Genomic DNA, 21,260 nt, shown 5'->3' on the forward strand with positions numbered 1-21,260 from the left:
CTGGGTGTTCCAACAGTGCCTGACTCACCCTTGTGCGTCTGTGACCTGCAGCAACCCAGGTCAGTGTTTGCCCTTTCGTCATTCTATCCGATGATTTTTCCAAACGCGTGAATGAAGGAAAAATCTGCCGGCGAGATATGACGTGTAATTATTGCTGCAGGACAGGGTATTAGAACACCTATCTACCCAAAAAGGAATTGAACGGACAGGATCACATATTAAGAGACATATTCTTGCAACAAAGAAATATTACGATCAGGTGTACACATACTTGGTATGCACTCGGGAGTCGTGGTCAGTAGTGGAAACCGGGCCAAGTACGTGCTATTTTGTTTTTTTCCCACGCACGTACTTGGCCCCTGGGTTTTACGAACTTTTTTCCCATGCACGTACTTGGCCCCTGGGTTTTACGAACTTTTTTCCCACGCACGTACTTGGCCCCTGGGTTTTACAAACTTTTTTTCCCACGCACGTACTTGGCCCCTGGGTTTTACGAACTTTTTTCCCACGCATGTACTTGGCCCCTGGATTTTACGAACTTTTTTTCCCACGCACGTACTTGGCCCCTAGATTTTACAAACTTTTTTTCCCACGCACGTACTTGGCCCCTGGGTTTTACGAACTTTTTTTTCCACGCACGTACTTGGCCCCTGGGTTTTACGAACTTTTTTTTCCATGCACTTACTTGGCCCCTGGGTTTTACGAACTTTTTTCCTACGCACGTACTTGGCCCCTAGATTTTACGAACTTTTTTTTCCCACGCACGTACTGGCCCCTGCCATTTTCGCTCAAGGGGATTAAACGGCCGCCTCCAGTCATCCCAAAATTTCGTTAGCTCAGTGACCCTGCACCGGCATGTTAAAGGGGATTAAAAAGCCGGTCATTGGCCCCAGGGTTTTCTCAATTTTTTTTCGAGGCCGGTCTACGCACCCTGAGTTTTCTCGAATCAACTTGCCTGGGGGATTAAAAGGCCGGCTCCTGGCGTACCCAAATTTCGTTACCCCAGTGACCCTGCATAGACATTGCTAATGGTCAATGACGTCACCAGCTAGCCGCTCAGCGTTCCTGCACCGGCATGTTCAAGGGGATTAAAAAGCTGGTCTATGAGTCGTGTGTTTTGCGATACAACAGTGACCTTGAAACCTAATGTAAAATACCATCATCCCAAGTGTATTTTTAATTTTATATTTACTTCCAACCATCTCCCATTGCATTTATCAAAGAGGATCATATATGTAAGGGAAGAACATAACTTCAGCACTGCAAGAAGTTATGTGTGTATTTTCAAGTTCGTCCCCTGCTGCCTGTATTTACCCAGGTCTTTTTCCTAAATATAAAAATTATCCAATTCATTCCTATTCTGTTTCATGTTGATACAGTTTATTAATATTCCCCTTTACTATGACCATTCAGTCACACCTCTATCATGTCACCCCTATTTCTTCTTCGTCGTCGTTCTAGAGAATGTAATTTGAGCTTTGACAATCTTTATTGAAGGATTGTTTATTATGCATAGGGCAAAAAATAATATGAAAAACTGCTATCAGTCGTTTATATGAAAAAACAAAGCCCTGGGCATTAGTGATTTCAATGCGTGTTCAGTAGTTAACCAATATTGTCCTTAACCACATACACGTCTCACATTCGCTCAAAACATACCTCTCGCACCTTGCTGTTGCATATAACAAATAAAAAAACTCATTCAGTAAAAGCAAGCCTCTCATGTTTGAAAATAAGGCCTTCTGCGGCGCGAGGCACGCTAAATGCGGATCCCAGGAGGTTCGCACATAAGTGTGAACTCTTAATCTGGCTTAATACCTCACCTATACTCTGTGCTTCATCAGAGTTGATATTCAGCTACAATAGCTCGTATTTTCGCTCATTGCTTATATTTTCTGTTATTCATAAACCCGATCAAACCATCCTAACCTAACCTAACATATTATATATAACAAACAAATACATTCTACAGACCAGTTATTGTTGTTGTTTAGTGACATCGTGAAAAGCGACCTCAGGTATAGGGATAAGGTATTGATGGTCATTAGCATATAGGTGTGAAGGTATTACAGTACCTTACTGGTCAACTATGTATGACGTCACCAGACAACCAATGCGACCTTTAGCATCCTACCTGTATATGTACTGTATTTGATATTATTATTCAAAAATGACTAGACTAACCATCCCCACCTAACCTAATCAGAGGTTTAAGAACATACATTTTAGTCATCCACAGCTGTAATCATTATTCAGTGATAAGTTCAAAACTCAAATAGAAGCCCAAATGTCGTACTGCAATTTAAGCAGAATCGTACATCTGGAAGCATAGCAGGTGAGCTGAACATAAGAATAAAGGTAACTGCAGAGGTCCAATTGGCCCATACGAGGCAGCTCCTATATATTTCCACCCAATCTCATTCATGTCCACCCTATGCTTAAAACAACCAAGGGATCCCACTTAAAGTATTAGTTTACAATAATAGTTTTAATAAATAGCTCTTATTCTAGTTTTATACACAACAGCAATTATGAAACCCTATAGCTAGATATTCTACTATAATCCACAGGTAGTTAACACACATCTGGCAGTACAGCAGATTAATGGTTGTGTTCATAGGCTAGTCAACTGTCCTCACATTCATCAAATAGATATCTAAATGTAGCACCTCAATTCATCCATCTAGCAACTCAGCTGGATGCTAGCCACTATATCCATAGGCAAATCATTTCTACACCTCAAAGAATCCTAGTCTTGCTACGCAAATCAGGTAACTTGTTTCTAAACCAACAGTCGCAAATACAAGCATACAAACTACTCATACTCCACAACCTATACATTCATAGAGAATAGCCTAGTTTTTTGCCCCCATTTCCCCATTAATCAGATGCAATTTATGCCATGCACACAAAAAATACAGCATCTACACACCAAATATGCCATTTATGCACAAAATATATTATTTACACTCAAAATATGCCATCACACAAAAATATGACATTTATAGACAAAAATATAACATTTACATGCAAAAATATGTCAGTTGGACATGAAAATGTAGCATTTACGCAATATTGCATGGACACTCAGAGTATGACATTTACACAAAGCACGGTATTTTGCACAAATATATCAAAATGCTTATGCATTTAGACAATCAAAAATGCGCTTTCACTAAAATTACACAATTTCACAAACATAATTTTCACAAAATACCCACACATTGTCTCATAAACCAAAATACACTTACACCATGAAGATCTATTTTATCAGATTACATAGCTTACACAAAATACACAATTTTCACACACAAATACAGTTGCACCAGTTCCACTTCAACAAATTAAAAATACAACTTGCATAAATGCACTATTATCACAAAAATTATTATAAAACATGGACAATTATTACACAGTTTGTGTAATTATTTTACATCTTTGCACAATTATTACAAGAAAACTTGCTATATAATTACTCAACTCGCACAATGACAATCAATACACAAAGGTATAAATAAACAATTCGTCCATATGCAATTACACAACATACACAATTAATACACAACTTATAAAATATTACACATCTTTCATAATTATTACACAACTTGTACAAATGCATATCTAGCACAAATACATACAATACATAACTACCCCTAAATATGAAAATACACAACTAGCATAAATACACGATTTACACAAATACAATTGCGACATTTACACAACGTGCTCAAAAATATAATCAATACACAACTTACCAAAATATGAACAATACATAACTAGCACATATTCATTAAATACACAACTAAGCAATTTCCGCAAATACACATACAAAAACATATACAATTAATACATACAACTTGCACAAAACAATACACAATTTATAGAAATATAATCAATACATAATTGCAATAATCATACAACTTATGCAAAATACATAATCTGCACAATTAATACACAAGTATATTAATTGTACTATATATGTACAAACACAACCAACTAGGTCAAACAATACACAATTTGCATGATATTTTTCTGGGTATATTTAGGACATTAATTATAATATGCTGAGTTTAACCAACTCCCCAAAAGTCAGAATTTCACATATAAAAATGGTGCATATGACTTCCGATGAGCTCAATATATAACACATTCTTTTTCCATTAAGATATCAACATTATTAGTGCTAAACTATTCATCTAACATATGTCCACTGTTTTTATGTCATATTAATACCTTCCTTGTTACATCCTCTCCAATCAGACCACCCATATTTATGTATTTATTCAAACCATCTAACAGACTTATTTGTTCTAGCCTTAGTTATGTTAGGGCAGGTGGGGTTAGGTGAAGTCAGTATTTTCTATGATAATTTTAGACGAATTTGCTATATCTAATCAAAATGCATCTTGTTAAAACTTAAATTCATCTAAATCTATCAAAAATATACTTATACTACGCAAATTTTACTAAATTCAACCTAGCTAAACTAACTAAATATGAGCATCCCATATCCTCACATACAAGCCTATGTCGTCTCTGTCCATACATTATATGAGTCTGCCATATAGCTCGAACCCCAAATAGGAAAATTTACACTATTTCATAAACATACTAGTTCATTACCCTAAGATATTATATATGTCCTTCCCTACACGACCTCACCTGACCTGACCTGGCATAATCAAACCTAGATTTAGTTCAAGTTGGTGAAATTTAAGCTATGCCACTTTAATTCGACATAATTTATAGCAATTTCCACTAAATATACCCAAATGTTTCATAGCATAGCACTGCCAAAGCCCATTTTCTCCTATTCCATACTACCCTACACAACCTCACCTAACTTGACCTAGCATATCCAAACCTGGATTTGGTTAAAGTTGATGAAATTTAAGCTATTCCCACCTAAATTTGACCTAATTTAAGGCAATTTCCACCAAATATACCCAAATGTTGTGTATCATAGCATCGCCAAAGTCCATTTTTACCTACATTTTCTCCTATTCCATCCTACCCTACACAACCTCACCTAACCTATCCTAGCATATCCAAACCTGGATTTGGTTAAAGTCTGCGAAATTTAAGCTATCCCACATAAATTCGACCTAATTTAAGGTAATTCCCACCAAATATCCCCAAATGTTGCGTATCACAGCACTGCCAAAGCCCATTTTTACCTACATTTTCTCCTATTCCATCCTACCCTACGTAACCTTACCTAACCTATCCTACCATATCCAAACCTGGATTTGGTTAAAGTCTGCGAAATTTAAGCTATCCCACCTAAATTCGACCTTATTTAAGGCAATTCCCACCAATATATCCAAATGTTGTGTATCACAGCACTGCCTAAGCCCATTTTTACCTACATTTTCTCCTATTCCATCCTACCCTACGCAACCTTACCTAACCTATCCTAGCATATCCAAACCTAGATTTGGCTAAAGTCGGCGAAATTAAAGTTATCCCATATAAATTTGACCTAATTTAAGACAATTTCCACCAAATATACCCAAAAATGTTTTGGAACATAGCATGGCCAAAGCTCATTTTAGCTGAGTTTTCACCTATTCCAACCTGCCCTAGACAACCCTACCCAGCCTCTCCTGGCATATCCAAAGTCAGATTTGATTATAGCTGGCAAATTTATGCCTTTCCAACCTAAATTTTACCTAATTTAAGCCAATTTCCACCGAATATACCCAAATGTTTTGTATCTTAGCATGGCCAAAGTTCATTTTAGCTGAGTTTTCACCTATTCCAACCTGCCCTAGGACAACCCTACCCAGCCTCTCCTGGCATATCCAAAGTCAGATTTGATTATAGTTGGCAAAATTTATGCCTTTCCCACCTAAATTTTACCTAATTTATGCCAATTTCCACCGAATATACCCAAATGTTTTGTATCTTAGCATGGTCAAAGTTCATTTCACCCAAGTTTTTCACCTATTCCATCTTACCTTACACAGCCTTACCTAACCTGACCTAGCATATCCCAAACTAGATTTGATTAGAGTTCGTGAAATATATGCTTACTCACCTAAATTCAACCTAATTTAAGACAATTTCTACCCAATATACCCAAAATGTTTTGTTACATAGCTCAGCCAAAGACCATTTTAGCCGAGTTTATCACATATTCCATCCTACCCTACATAGCCTTACCTATCCCTGACCTAGCAGATTTGATTAAAGTTGGGGAAATTTAAGCTATCGCCATCAAATTGAAGACAATTTCCACCAAATACGCCTAAATGTTGTGAATCATAGCACAGCCAAAACCTATTTTATCCACATTTTCACCCATTCCAACTAAACCTGGACCCAACCTCTGATGCGACATATACTCAGAGAAGTGATGTTTTTTGGATATGAACCTAAATGCCCGTGCCTAACCTGCAAGGGTCTTGGAGCTTTGTTGAATATTTTATCTATTTTTCTTCGAAAACTGAAGTTTGGATATGAACCTATCCGCACTGTGCCTAACCTGCTAGGTTCTTTGTTGAACATTGTAACCATATTCATAAAAAAGTGATGTTTTGGATATGGACCTAACAGCCCCTCTCCTTTAAAACTTGGAACTGTGTTCAATATTGTAGATATAGTGTTGGGTATGTGTTTTGTTTTTACACATCAACCCAACCGTCCTGGATCTAACCTTCCTTCATCTAACTTCAAATTTATCGTAAATATGGAAGGACGTGTTGTTTGTGCATCAACCCAACCGTCCTTGACCTAACCTCCATTTATCAAACTTCAAATTTATCATAAATATGGGAGGACCGTGTTATTTGTGCATCAACCCAGCCGTCCTGGGCCTAACCTCCCTTTATCTAACTTCAAATTTATTGTATTTATGGGAAGAAGGTGTTGTTTATGCATCAACCCAACCTCCCTGGACCTAACCTCTCATACACGAATCTTGGTTCAACATTGCATCATACTCGTAGCATATTTTTTTTCACATAATTCATCCATCCTCAACCTAACCTCTATTACCTGGGGGGAGGGAGGTTAATGGAAAATATGATAGTAATGGGAATTTTCTCTACATCAGTTCAACTTAACCATCCTTAACCTAACCTTAGTTAGAAAGGGATATAACTCACCAAAACTATTTAATTACCATTTACCTTATTTTCCTTATCCGTAACCTATAACTAGAGGGTTTAGACCCCCCTTTACCTCGAAATTATAGTATAGGGTTAAGTTGGGGAATGTTAGGTTTATATGTGAAAATATATTCCTACCTTAAATATATAGTATAATTTCGAGGTAAAGGGGGGTCTAAACCCTCTAGTTATAGGTTAGGATAAGGAAAATAAGGTAAATGGTAATTAAATAGTTTTGGTGAGTTATATCCCTTTCTAACTAAGGTTAGGTTAAGGATGGTTAAGTTGAACTGATGTAGAGAAAATTCCCATTATTATCATATTTTCCATTAACCTCCCTCCCCCCAGGTAATAGAGGTTAGGTTGAGGATGGATGAATTATGTGAAAAAAAATATGCTACGAGTATGATGCAATGTTGAACCAAGATTCGTGTATGAGAGGTTAGGTCCAGGGAGGTTGGGTTGATGCATAACCAACACCTTCTTCCCATAAATACAATAAATTTGAAGTTAGATAAAGGGAGGTTAGGCCCAGGACGGCTGGGTTGATGCACAAATAACACGGTCCTCCCATATTTATGATAAATTTGAAGTTAGATAAAGGGAGGTTAGGCCCAGGACGGTTGGGTTGTTGCACAAACAACACGTCCTTCCATATTTACGATAAATTTGAAGTTAGATGCAGGGAGGTTAGATCCAGGACGGTTGGGTTGATGTGTAAAAACAAAACACATACCCAACACTATATCTACAATATTGAACACAGTTCCAAGTTTTAAAGGAGAGGGGCTGTTAGGTCCATATCCAAAACATCACTTTTTTTATGAATATGGTTACAATGTTCAACAAAGAACCTAGCAGGTTAGGCACAGTGCGGATAGGTTCATATCCAAAACTTCAGTTTTCGAAGAAAAATAGATAAAATATTCAACAAAGCTCCAAGACCCTTGCAGGTTAGGCACGGGCATTTAGGTTCATATCCAAAAAACATCACTTCTCTGAGTATATGTCGCATCAGAGGTTGGGTCCAGGTTTAGTTGGAATGGGTGAAAATGTGGATAAAATAGGTTTTGGCTGTGCTATGATACACAACATTTAGGCATATTTGGTGGAAATTGTCTCCAATTTGATGGCGATAGCTTAAATTTCCCCAACTTTAATCAAATCTGCTAGGTCAGGGATAGGTAAGGCTATGTAGGGTAGGTTGGAATATGTGATAACTCGGCTAAAATGGTCTTTGGCTGAGCTATGTAACAAAACATTTTGGGTATATTGGGTAGAAATTGTCTTAAATTAGGTTGAATTTAGGTGAGTAAGCATATATTTCACGAACTCTAATCAAATCTAGTTTGGGATATGCTAGGTCAGGTTAGGTAAGGCTGTGTAAGGTAAGATGGAATAGGTGAAAAACTTGGGTGAAATGAACTTTGACCATGCTAAGATACAAAACATTTGGGTATATTCGGTGGAAATTGGCATAAATTAGGTAAAATTTAGGTGGGAAAGGCATAAATTCTGCCAACTATAATCAAATCTGACTTTGGATATGCCAGGAGAGGCTGGGTAGGGTTGTCTAGGGCAGGTTGGAATAGGTGAAAACTCAGCTAAAATGAACTTTGGCTATGCTAAGATACAAAACATTTGGGTATATTCGGTGGAAATTGGCTTAAATTAGGTAAAATTTAGGTTGGAAAGGCATAAATTTGCCAGCTATAATCAAATCTGACTTTGGATATGCCAGGAGAGGCTGGGTAGGGTTGTCTAGGGCAGGTTGGAATAGGTGAAAACTCAGCTAAAATGAGCTTTGGCCATGCTATGTTCCAAAACATTTTTGGGTATATTTGGTGGAAATTGTCTTAAATTAGGTCAAATTTATATGGGGATAACTTTAATTTCGCCGACTTTAGCCAAATCTAGGTTTGGATATGCTAGGATAGGTTAGGTAAGGTTGCGTAGGGTAGGATGGAATAGGAGAAAATGTAGGTAAAAATGGGCTTAGGCAGTGCTGTGATACACAACATTTGGATATATTGGTGGGAATTGCCTTAAATAAGGTCGAATTTAGGTGGGATAGCTTAAATTTCGCAGACTTTAACCAAATCCAGGTTTGGATATGGTAGGATAGGTTAGGTAAGGTTACGTAGGGTAGGATGGAATAGGAGAAAAAGTAGGTAAAAATGGGCTTTGGCAGTGCTGTGATACGCAACATTTGGGGATATTTGTTGGGAATTACCTTAAATTAGGTCGAATTTATGTGGGATAGCTTAAATTTCGCAGACTTTAACCAAATCCAGGTTTGGGTATGCTAGGATAGGTTAGGATAGGTTGTGTAGGGTAGGATGGAATAGGAGAAAATGTAGGTAAAAATGGGCTTTGGCGATGCTATGATACACAACATTTGGGTATATTTGGTGGAAATTGCCTTAAATTAGGTCAAATTTAGGTGGGAATAGCTTAAATTTCATCAACTTTAACCAAATCCAGGTTTGGATATGCTAGGTCAGGTTAGGTGAGGTTGTGTAGGGTAGTATGGAATAGGAGAAAATGGGCTTTGGCAGTGCTATGCTATGCAACATTTTGGTATATTTGGTGGAAATTGCCATAAATTATGTCGAATTAAAGTGGCATAGCTTAAATTTCACCAACTTGAACTAAATCTAGGTTCGATTATGCCAGGTCAGGTCAGGTGAGGTGGTGTAGGGAAGGACATATATAATATCTTAGGGTAATGAACTAGTATGCTTATGAAATAGTGTAAATTTTCCTATTTGGGGTTCGAGCTATATGGCAGACTCATATAATGTATGGACAGAGACGACATAGGCTTGTATGTGAGGATATGGGATGCTCATATTTAGTTAGTTTAGCTAGGTTGAATTTAGTAAAATTTGCGTAGTATAAGTATATTTTTGATAGATTTAGATGAATTTAAGTTTTAACAAGATGCATTTTGATAAGATATAGCAAATTCGTCTAAAATTATCATAGAAAATACTGACTTCACCTAACCCCACCTGCCCTAACATAACTAAGGCTAGAACAAATAAGTCTGTTAGATGGTTTGAATAAATACATAAATATGGGTGGTCTGATTGGAGAGGATGTAACAAGGAAGGTATTAATATGACATAAAAACAGTGGACATATGTTAGATGAATAGTTTAGCACTAATAATGTTGATATCTTAATGGAAAAAGAATGTGTTATATATTGAGCTCATCTTAAGTCATATGCACCATTTTTATATGTGAAATTCTGACTTTTGGGGAGTTGGTTAAACTCAGCATATTATAATTAATGTCCTAAATATACCCAGAAAAATATCATGCAAATTGTGTATTGTTTGACCTAGTTGGTTGTGTTTGTACATACATAGTACAATTAATATACTTGTATATTAATTGTGCAGATTATGTATTTTGCATAAGTTGTATGATTATTGCAATTATGTATTGATTATATTTCTATAAATTGTGTATTGTTTTGTGCAAGTTGTATGTATTAATTGTATATGTTTTTGTATGTGTATTTGCGGAAATTGCTTAGTTGTGTATTTAATGAATATGTGCTAGTTATGTATTGTTCATATTTTGGTAAGTTGTGTATTGATTATATTTTTGAGCAAGTTGTGTAAATGTCGCAATTGTATTTGTGTAAATCGTGTATTTATGCTAGTTGTGTATTTTCATATTTAGGGTAGTTTTGTATTGTACGTATTTGTGCTAGATATGCATTTGTGCAAGTTGTGTGTAATAAATATGAAAGATGTGTAATATTGTATAAGTTGTGTATTAATTGCGCATGTTGTGTAATTGCATATGGACGAATTGTTTATTTATACCTTTGTGTATTGATTGTCATTGTGCGAGTTGAGTAATTATATAGCAAGTTTTCTTGTAATAATTGTGCAAAGATGTAAAATAATTACACAAACTGTGTAATAATTGTCCATGTTTTATAATAATTTTTGTGATAATAGTGCATTTATGCAAGTTGTATTTTTAATTTGTTGAAGTGGAACTGGTGCAACTGTATTTGTGTGTGAAAATTGTGTATTTTGTGTAAGCTATGTAATCTGATAAAATAGATCTTCATGGTGTAAGTGTATTTTGGTTTATGAGACAATGTGTGGGTATTTTGTGAAAATTATGTTTGTGAAATTGTGTAATTTTAGTGAAAGCGCATTTTTGATTGTCTAAATGCATAAGCATTTTGATATATTTGTGCAAAATACCGTACTTTGTGTAAATGTCATACTCTGAGTGTCCATGCAATATTGCGTAAATGCTACATTTTCATGTCCAACTGACATATTTTTGCATGTAAATGTTATATTTTTGTCTATAAATGTCATTTTTTGTGTGATGGCATATTTTGAGTGTAAATAATATATTTTGTGCATAAATGGCATATTTGGTGTGTAGATGCTGTATTTTTTGTGTGCATGGCATAAATTGCATCTGATTAATGGGGAAATGGGGCAAAAAACTAGGCTATTCTCTATGAATGTATAGGTTTTGGAGTATGAGTAGTTTGTATGCTTGTATTTGCGACTGTTGGTTTAGAAACAAGTTACCTGATTTGCGTAGCAAGACTAGGATTCTTTGAGGTGTAGAAATGATTTGCCTATGGATATAGTGGCTAGCATCCAGCTGAGTTGCTAGATGGATGAATTGAGGTGCTACATTTAGATATCTATTTGATGAATGTGAGGACAGTTGACTAGCCTATGAACACAACCATTAATCTGCTGTACTGCCAGATGTGTGTTAACTACCTGTGGATTATAGTAGAATATCTAGCTATAGGGTTTCATAATTGCTGTTGTGTATAAAACTAGAATAAGAGCTATTTATTCAAACTATTATTGTAAACTAATACTTTAAGTGGGATCCCTTGGTTGTTTTAAGCATAGGGTGGACATGAATGAGATTGGGTGGAAATATATAGGAGCTGCCTCGTATGGGCCAATAGGACCTCTGCAGTTACCTTTATTCTTATGTTCAGCTCACCTGCTATGCTTCCAGATGTACGATTCTGCTTAAATTGCAGTACGACGTTTGGGCTTCTATTTGAGTTTTGAACTTATCACTGAATAATGCTTACAGTTGCGGATGACTAAAATGTATGTTCTTAAACCTCTGATTAGGTTAGGTGGGGATGGTTAGTCTAGTCATTTTTTAATAATAATATCAAATACAGTACATATACAGGTAGGATGCTAAAGGTCGCATTGGTTGTCTGGTGACGTCATACATAGTTGACCAGTAAGGTACTGTAATACCTTCACACCTATATGCTAATGACCATCAATACCTTATCCCTATACCTGAGGTCGCTTTTCACGATGTCACTAAACAACAACAATAACTGGTCTGTAGAATGTATTTGTTTGTTATATATAATATGTTAGGTTAGGTTAGGATGGTTTGATCGGGTTTATGAATAACAAAAAATATAAGCAATGAGCGAAAATACGAGCTATTGTAGCTGAATATCAACTCTGATGAAGCACAGAGTATAGGTGAGGTATTAAGCCAGATTAAGAGTTCACACTTATGTGCGAACCTCCTGGGATCCGCATTTAGCGCGCCTCGCGCCGCAGAAGGCCTTATTTTCAAACATTAGAGGCTTGCTTTTACTGAATGAGTTTTTTTATTTGTTATATGCAACAGCAAGGTGCGAGAGGTATGTTTTGAGCGAATGTGAGACGTGTATGTGGTTAAGGACAATATTGGTTTACTACTGAACACGCATTGAAATCACCAATGCCCAGGGCTTTGTTTTTTCATATAAACGACTGATAGCAGTTTTTCATATTATTTTTTGCCCTATGCATAATAAACGATCCTTCAATAAAGATTGTCAAAGCTCAAATTACATTCTCTAGAACGACGACGAAGAAGAAATAGGGGTGACATGATAGAGTTGTGACTGAATGGTCATAGTAAAGGGGAATATTAATAAACGTATCAACATGAAACAGAATAGGAATGAATTGGATAAGTTTTATATTTAGGAAAAAGACCTGGGTAAATACAGGCAGCAGGGGACGAACTTGAAAATACACACATAACTTCTTGCAGTGCTGAAGTTATGTTCTTCCCTTACATATATGATCCTCTTTGATAAATGCAATGGGAGATGGTTGGAAGTAAATATAAAATTAAAAATACACTAGGGATGATGGTATTTTACATTAGGTTTCAAGGTCACTGTTGTATCGCAAAACACACGACTCATAGACCAGCTTTTTAATCCCCTTGAACATGCCGGTGCAGGAACGCTGAGCGGCTAGCTGGTGACGTCATTGACCATTAGCAATGTCTGTGCAGGGTCACTGGGGTAACGAAATTTGGGTACGCCAGGAGCCGGCCTTTTAATCCCCCAGGCAAGTTGATTCGAGAAAACTCAGGGTGCGTAGACCGGCCTCGAAAAAATTTGAGAAAACCCTGGGGCCAATGACCGGCTTTTTAATCCCCTTTAACATGCCGGTGCAGGGTCACTGAGCTAACGAAATTTTGGGATGACTGGAGGCGGCCGTTTAATCCCCTTGAGCGAAAATGGCAGGGGCCAAGTACGTGCGTGGGAAAAAAAGTTCGTAAAATCTAGGGGCCAAGTACGTGCGTGGGAAAAAAGTTCGTAAAACCCAGGGGCCAAGTAAGTGCATGGAAAAAAAAGTTCGTAAAACCCAGGGGCCAAGTACGTGCGTGGAAAAAAAAGTTCGTAAAACCCAGGGGCCAAGTACGTGCGTGGGAAAAAAAGTTCGTAAAACCCAGGGGCCAAGTACGTGCGTGGGAAAAAAAGTTTGTAAAATCTAGGGGCCAAGTACGTGCGTGGGAAAAAAAGTTCGTAAAACCCAGGGGCCAAGTACGTGCGTGGGAAAACAAGTTTGTAAAACCCAGGGGCCAAGTACGTGCGTGGAAAAAAAGTTCGTAAAACCCAGGGGCCAAGTACGTGCGTGGGAAAAAAGTTCGTAAAACCCAGGGGCCAAGTACGTGCGTGGGAAAAAAACCAAAATAGCACGTACTTGGCCCGGTTTCCACTACTGTGGTCCTATGGGGTTCGCGTTTGATCTCTGGCTTAGGCTGAAACATATGGTCAAAGTTTCTTTCACCCTGATGCCCTTTGTTCACCTAGCAGTAAATTGGTTCCTGGGAGTTACACAGCTGCTACGGGCTGCTTCCCGGGCAGTGTGTTTGTGCGCACGTGTATTAAAGATGAAATATAATATGTAGTAGACATACTAGAGGAAAAATAGATTGGTTAGAAAGAATGGGGGTCCAAGAGTTAAATAGCTCGATTCTGCAGACACAATTTGTAATTATAAATAGTAAATACAAAAACACGCACGCGCACGCACGCGCACGAACACACACACACACACACACACACACACACACACACACACACACACACACACACACACACACACACACACACACACACACACACACACACACACACATGTTATACTCAAATTCTGTCAGTTGAAATGTAACCAATCACAGGCGAGTAGGCCTCTGACGTCATGCCAGACAGAGGAGCATCAGCGATGCTCCCAGCAGCCTCAGTTATCCTCACAGACTCAGAGTAGAAGGACCTCGGCTAGGCAGATATTTACCTTGCTATCTCAGTCAATAAATATATACAGAAGCGACTACTGAGTCTACATTCTACCCGAACAAGGCAAACGAATACTGGTAGCAGCAGTGGGATCCAGAAATTTTTTTCTGGAAGCAAAAGTTCCAGTACCCAGCATCGCCTCGTGTTCCAGCCAAAACCGCCGCCACCGCCACCGCCATAAGCCGCCATCCTGCCACCCACGCATCAAATATTGTGCCAGACCGGGGTCCTGCCATCAACCACTACTCCAGGCCAACGTTTCAGAAGTAAGGGTCAATATTTTCCTGTGAGAACGCTCACTCATCAGTGAGGAGGAAGGAAGCTTCCCGCGCCAGCCATTTTTGAACCTCGCGCCACCACGTGGGAACCACCTATTACACCCACCACCACCACCACCGCCACCCAAGCTGACAGTATCAAGCTTCGTGAGGGTGCAAGCTACTGCAATCGTCGTCAGCCATCGTCGCAAGTATCAACTGGTTATTCCATCGTCGCAATATTGTCGTCGTCAGAATTTATCTTCGTGCCTCTAGCCTGAACAGTGTGGGGTCCCTGAGTCTCGCGCCACCGCCGCCAGGAGCGCTGCCGTCGCATCCAGTTTGTAAACACGCCTCACATGGGCCTCTTCAGATCTTCACGACGCTTCTCCTACTTTGGCTACTGGTGATCCTCATAAATTACAACCCTGAGATAAGTAATTGCTAGTTGAGAACAACGTGCCAAGTGTTAAAAAGTGACTTATGTAATAATTCCCATAATATCCTGTGAATTAACCATTCAGTGACTTGTTAAATATTGGAGCTGGTTCAGTACTGCACTCCCCACAGTTTTCCTGTGTGATTTCAACATTCCTGCTTCTTACAGTAATTTCATTGAATTTTAATTGTTCTCCTAGAGTGTTATTGGTAAATTCAAATTCCAGTGAATTAAGAAATCCTTGTTTTAGTAGCAGTTAAGGATTTGTGCAATATAATTTTTTTTAATTTCTCCAGACCTAACTTGAAATTTATCCTTTAAGCATTTTATTTTAAACTTTTACCATAGGAGTTATATACATTCCTGTGTCCAGTTTATGTGCTACATCCATATTTCTTGCATTGCCACTTGTTGTGTTGAATCTTTTTAATGAAATTTTGCAATTGCATTTCCCAGTTTTTATTCTAAATTGCTGTGCTTAGTCTGGTTTAATTAATTTACATACATCTAATTCCAGTCATTTTTTTAATGAAAGATTGCTAAATTTAGTTTACAATTTGCTTGTTCTTAATTATTTTCTTGCCTAGCCCAATTTAATAATTTTATTTCTGCCATTTTTACTTTAGCCAAGTTGATATTTTTTTGTGTTTATTTTTGTGTATACTATTTCTGATGCCAGGTGCACTTAATTATAATCTGCGTTCAAATATTACTTCCACGGCTGTGACAATGCCTACCACTGTTGAAACCCCTTCAGAATCAATGGGAACAGTTGCTCGTCCCAATGGCCAGAGATCAGCTCAGGAAATGGCTATTCCTCTTTTTGCTGGGGAATCGCGTTTATTAGAATCATGGTTTAGTAAGGTTGAAGCGAAAACAGTTGCACGTTTTTCTAAGCCTACTGATGCCGAATACTTAGCAATTGCACGGTCAGCCGTGGACACAACCAAAGGTGATGCACGTTTTGTTGTTGATGAGAAAGCCATTGTTAGCCTTCAGTCTTGGCCTGAATTTAAGGATTTCTTTCGCCGTCGCTTTGTTAATAAAGGAGACCTTGACCCATATAGGTTAGTTAAGAAAATTGCCAATGCCACCATGCAGCCTGGTGAATCGTTTAATGCGTTTACTAGCCGTCTCGATCAGTATCTGTATGCCTTAGTTTCTGCTATGAATAATTCGACTTGGTTAGATAAAGACAATAATCTGTCCCCTGAGGCTATGGCCAAAATGATAGCATTTGGTACTTTAATGCATTTTGCCCCCGAGCATACAAAACCAATCGTTGAGCAACAAAATTTTGGTGTTAAACATGAAATTGGTGAAGTATTTGAGGCTATTAACAATGCCGCAGATAAACTAGCTCCCCGAAGTGCTCAACTGTTGCCACCCTCTGATGCTGTAAATGTAGTTACAAGTTCTCAGCATCCTCCCACAAATTCTCAAAACTCTTGGTCGCAGAAGCGTACCTATGCTCGTAGCCCCCAGTCAAATTCGCCGCCTCATAAAATGCCGAAACGCCATAGTCCACAACCATCCACTCCCTCATGTTGGCATTGTGGTAAGAGTAACCACCTTGCAAGGGACTGTTGGTCCGCCCCTAGATCATCACCTCCTAGACAATTCTCTCGGCCCCCTCATCAATCTAATCATTCTAGGCTTCCATATTGCACGTACCATAAACAAGTTGGTCACCACACTGCGGATTGTAGAGCTAGGCAAAGGACATCTCCACCTCGTAACTCCCATGGTCAGTCTTGGCGAGGCTCACAGCGTCCAAGACATTATCAGAACTCTCGTAATTACAACTCCCAGCCCAGCTATAATGCAACTTCAAATTATAATGCTCAGTCACAGAATGCTGGAGCTCAGAATGTTCACTCCATGTCGTCGGGAAACCCCCAAGGCCATCCGCTAACCAATTCAAGCTAGCCAATCCTAGTGCCCTCCCTGTGTATTCAGTAGCTACCCAAAATAGATTTGGACACTTGACAGAGGAGGACACTGACTCTAGACCAGTTGTAGATGTTGACGGATCCACAGTAAATTTGACACAAACAAGACGCAGATATCCCAGACAACATAAGTCAAAAATAGTAACTTGTCCAGTCTCAAGTGATGGTCCCCTTGTATCAGCCATTGTACATGGTAGAGTTTTAAAAGTTTTTCTTGACTCAGGTGCAAAAATTAATATTGTCAAGCCCTCAGCTCTTAGAGACATTGAAAGTAAGCACCCTACTATTTTAAAACAGTCACACATACCTTTTCTAAGTGGTATTTCAGGAAATAAAGTAAAAGTTCAGGGTGAAATTGACCTCCCACTCAAGTTCAATGATGTCACATTGTCTATAACATGTTTAGTTGTTGACATTATTCATTTTCCTGGAGACATTCTCTTAGGTCTGTACACCATGATTGATGAAAATATTGCATTGTTTCCCCATCGTTGGAACATAAGTATCAAAGACCATGTCATACCCTTGTGTAGCATGTATCGACAGGGCCACGAGTTCAACCTTCAATCAGATTATGTTAATTTTGTTGACACCCGCCTTGCTAGCGTAGGTTTGTCAGATCATTGTCGTGGTAGCATACCCGAGAAAACAGGCACTCGATTGAAGCATAGTAGTTGTACAGTTGTTAAGGAGAATGAGTATCGGGACTTTCTGGAAGGGGACGCCCTAACGGATTCTCGTTGTCTCGCTCGCCTGGCAGCTTCCATCTCTGAAGTCAGTGGTTCCATGGCTACTGACACTGTGCTACACCCTCATTCTCTCACCAGAATAAGAGTTAAGGTTCAGGGAGTGCCTGAGTTGTCGGATGTGATTGCGGAAAGTGAAACATGTAAAGTGAATGGTACATTTGTTGAACCCTCCTGGCACACAGTGCAGGATGGTACTGTCTCACTTTTTATCGCGAACACAAGTAATGCCGATATCCATCTCCAGTCTGGTACCCATGTTGTAGATTTTGCCCATTACTCGTTACCGGTGCGAGTTGTGGATGATGTCTCCATGGATCATACTGTTTGTACACTCACACCAGGAGAACAGGGATCTCAGCCAGAGGTGCAAGCGCAACACCTCAGTCCTACTGATTTTCCTGACTCTGTGGCTCAGCTTTTGAAAATTTTGAACAAGAATAGAGCTGTTGTTGCTCTACCAGGAGAAAAATTAGGTCTCACTCCTCTTATTACACATAAAATTCCCCTTGAACAAGGAACTACGCCTATTTATGTACCAGCTTACCGACTTCCCCATTCTCAGAGAGCAGAAGCAGATAGACTTGTAGAAGAAATGTTACAGAGTGATGTAATTGAATCGAGTAATTCGCCATGGAACGCTCCATTGATTCTTGTACCAAAGCGAGATGGGACTTGGAGACCTGTAATAGATTATCGCAAGCTTAACAGAGTAACAATACCTGATCGTTTCCCACTTCCAGTTCTAAATGATTTGTTGCAAAGTATTGGTCGAAACAAAGTATTCTCAACGTTAGATTTGTTGCAGGGATTCTGGCAAATCCCCCTTGATGAGGAAAGTAAACAATTGACAGCCTTTAGTACTCCCAATGGTCATTTTCATTTCAAAAGAATGCCGTTTGGTTTGCGTAGTAGTCCAATAACCTTTTCACGGCTCATGACAAATCTATTTCGTAGATTGATAGGAAGTACGCTTCTAGTTTACCTTGATGATCTCATAATCATGTCGCAAGATGTTCAGACTCATTTCCAGAACCTTGAAAAGGTACTTGCAAAGCTCGCTGAAGCTAATTTAAAAATAAAGCTTGCAAAATGTTCATTTTTAAAGCAAAAGATTAATTTCCTAGGTCATACAGTTACACCTTCAGGTATTACATTGAATGAATCAAAAATTATTGCTGGCCGTGATTTTCCAACACCTCGTACCGCAGAAGCCGTAAGACAGTTCACAGGTCTTGTAGGATTTTATCGTTCATTTATTGCTGGATTCTCTATTATAGCCGCTCCGCTTTACAAGTTGCAAAGAAAAGATGAACCCTTTGTTTGGGGAGAGGCCCAGGATCAGTCATTCAAAAAACTCAAAGCAGCCTTGATTTCGTCACCTGTCCTTAGGTATCCAGATTTTTCTAAACCTTTTACGTTGGTTACAGATGCTAGTGACATAGGTCTAGGTGCTGCATTACTTCAAACAGAAGGTCACAGAGATCACGCAATAGCTTATGCTAGCCGCACATTATCCAAAGAAGAGAAAAATTATAGTGCAACAGAACGAGAAGCCTTGGCAGTTGTTTGGGCACTTAAACATTTCAAGGATACAATTTATAATTACCCAGTTCATGTTCTTACAGATCACCAACCATTAATTCCCTTGTTCAAAAATAAGAATCCAGTTGGAAAGTTTGCTAGATATTTGCTCACAATTCAAGAATTCAATCCCACATTTGGATATATTCCAGGAAAGCAAAATGTTGTAGCGGATGCGTTTTCTCGACACGTAGCTGCGATTCAGTTAAATTACCCAGCATTAGATGCTACAGTAGTAGAAACGGAACAAAGACAAGACCCCATATGGGCACCCGTCATTAAATTTTTGACTAAGCAAGACACTCGCCCGATTCATAAACCGCCAGTACCATTGAAAGAACTAGTTATGTTGGACAATTTACTGTGTAGAGTAGTAAAGCTAGGGACAGCCCCGAGGAAATGTTGTCAGTTAGTTGTTCCAGCTGTCTTGGTACCAACTGTGTTAAAAATTATCCATGATGCTCCTGCAAGTGCACATCCAGGAAAGGATCGTACACTCCAACAAGGTCGATTGAAATATTTTTGGCCAAAAATGGCTAAGGAGATTGCTCATTATGTTGACAGATGTTTAACTTGTTTACAGCACAAGGGACATGTTTCAGGACCTAATCCAATTCAGGTGTACCCAGCAACTAAAGCTCCTTGGGAACGAATATCGATGGATTTATTGACAAATTTTGCGGAAACAGAGAAAGGGAACAAACATTTGCTTGTAATGGTCGATAATTTTTCACGGTTTTGCGAACTAGTTCCTATCCCGAACAAAACATCAGAAACCATAGCCAGCGCATTCCATGACCAAATAATTTGTAGATATAGTATGCCTAAAGTAATCCTTTCAGATAATGGTCCGGAATTCAGTAATAGTATTCTAACTAGCTTGTGTGATTTATATAACATCAAAAAATGTAGCATCATGCCTTATCATCCGGCAAGTAATGGACTAGCTGAACGTACTAACAGGAAAGTGTTAGATGCCTTGAGAGTCACGTTGAATTTTGATAACAACAATTGGGATGATTTTATACCCTTAATTCAGTGTGCTATAAATTCTTCAATTAATGTTTCTACTGGTGACACACCTCACGCTATTCTTTATGGTACAGATAAGATCCTCCCTAATGAATTGATTAACGTACCTCCTACTCCCTTATATAACGTAGATGATTTTGTTCAAGTGAAGCGTAGACAAATGCAATTAGTATTCAAGAAAATACGAGAACAACTGTCCAAAGCAACAGCCGAATTCACTCTAGCAAGGAATGCACGAGCTAAACCCAATAAAATAACTATTGGATCTGTAGTAATGATACTTAACCAACACAGGTCTGGTCCTATGTACAAGTTAACTAAGAAATTTTTGGGTCCATATAAGGTAATCGAGCTTATTAAAGGTAACAAATACAGACTTAAGAACTTGTTAACAGGAGAGTATATAAATGGACATTTAGACCACATGAAGTTAGCTAAAATGACTGTTGACGAGACTGATGAGGAAGATGACAATGAACTTACCCAGACAGATACTCCTACTCGGACACCAC

At 38.5% G+C, this 21,260-nt stretch overlaps 1 protein-coding gene across 1 annotated transcript in view; it reads left to right on the plus strand.

Moving 5' to 3' along the window:
- The window catches only part of LOC138371525 (uncharacterized), a 59,902-nt gene that overhangs the window by 5,779 nt on the left and 32,863 nt on the right, over nucleotides 1-21,260 (plus strand). Inside the window, exon 2 of the mRNA XM_069336402.1 lies at nucleotides 1-59. This exon is cut by the window's left edge and continues 79 nt beyond it. Coding sequence (XP_069192503.1) covers nucleotides 1-59 — 59 coding nt within the window. The remainder of the gene's footprint in view (nucleotides 60-21,260) is intronic.

The sequence above is a fragment of the Procambarus clarkii genome, chromosome 36 (genome assembly GCF_040958095.1).
Source record: "Procambarus clarkii isolate CNS0578487 chromosome 36, FALCON_Pclarkii_2.0, whole genome shotgun sequence".
NCBI classification, from domain to species: Eukaryota; Metazoa; Arthropoda; class Malacostraca; order Decapoda; family Cambaridae; genus Procambarus; species Procambarus clarkii.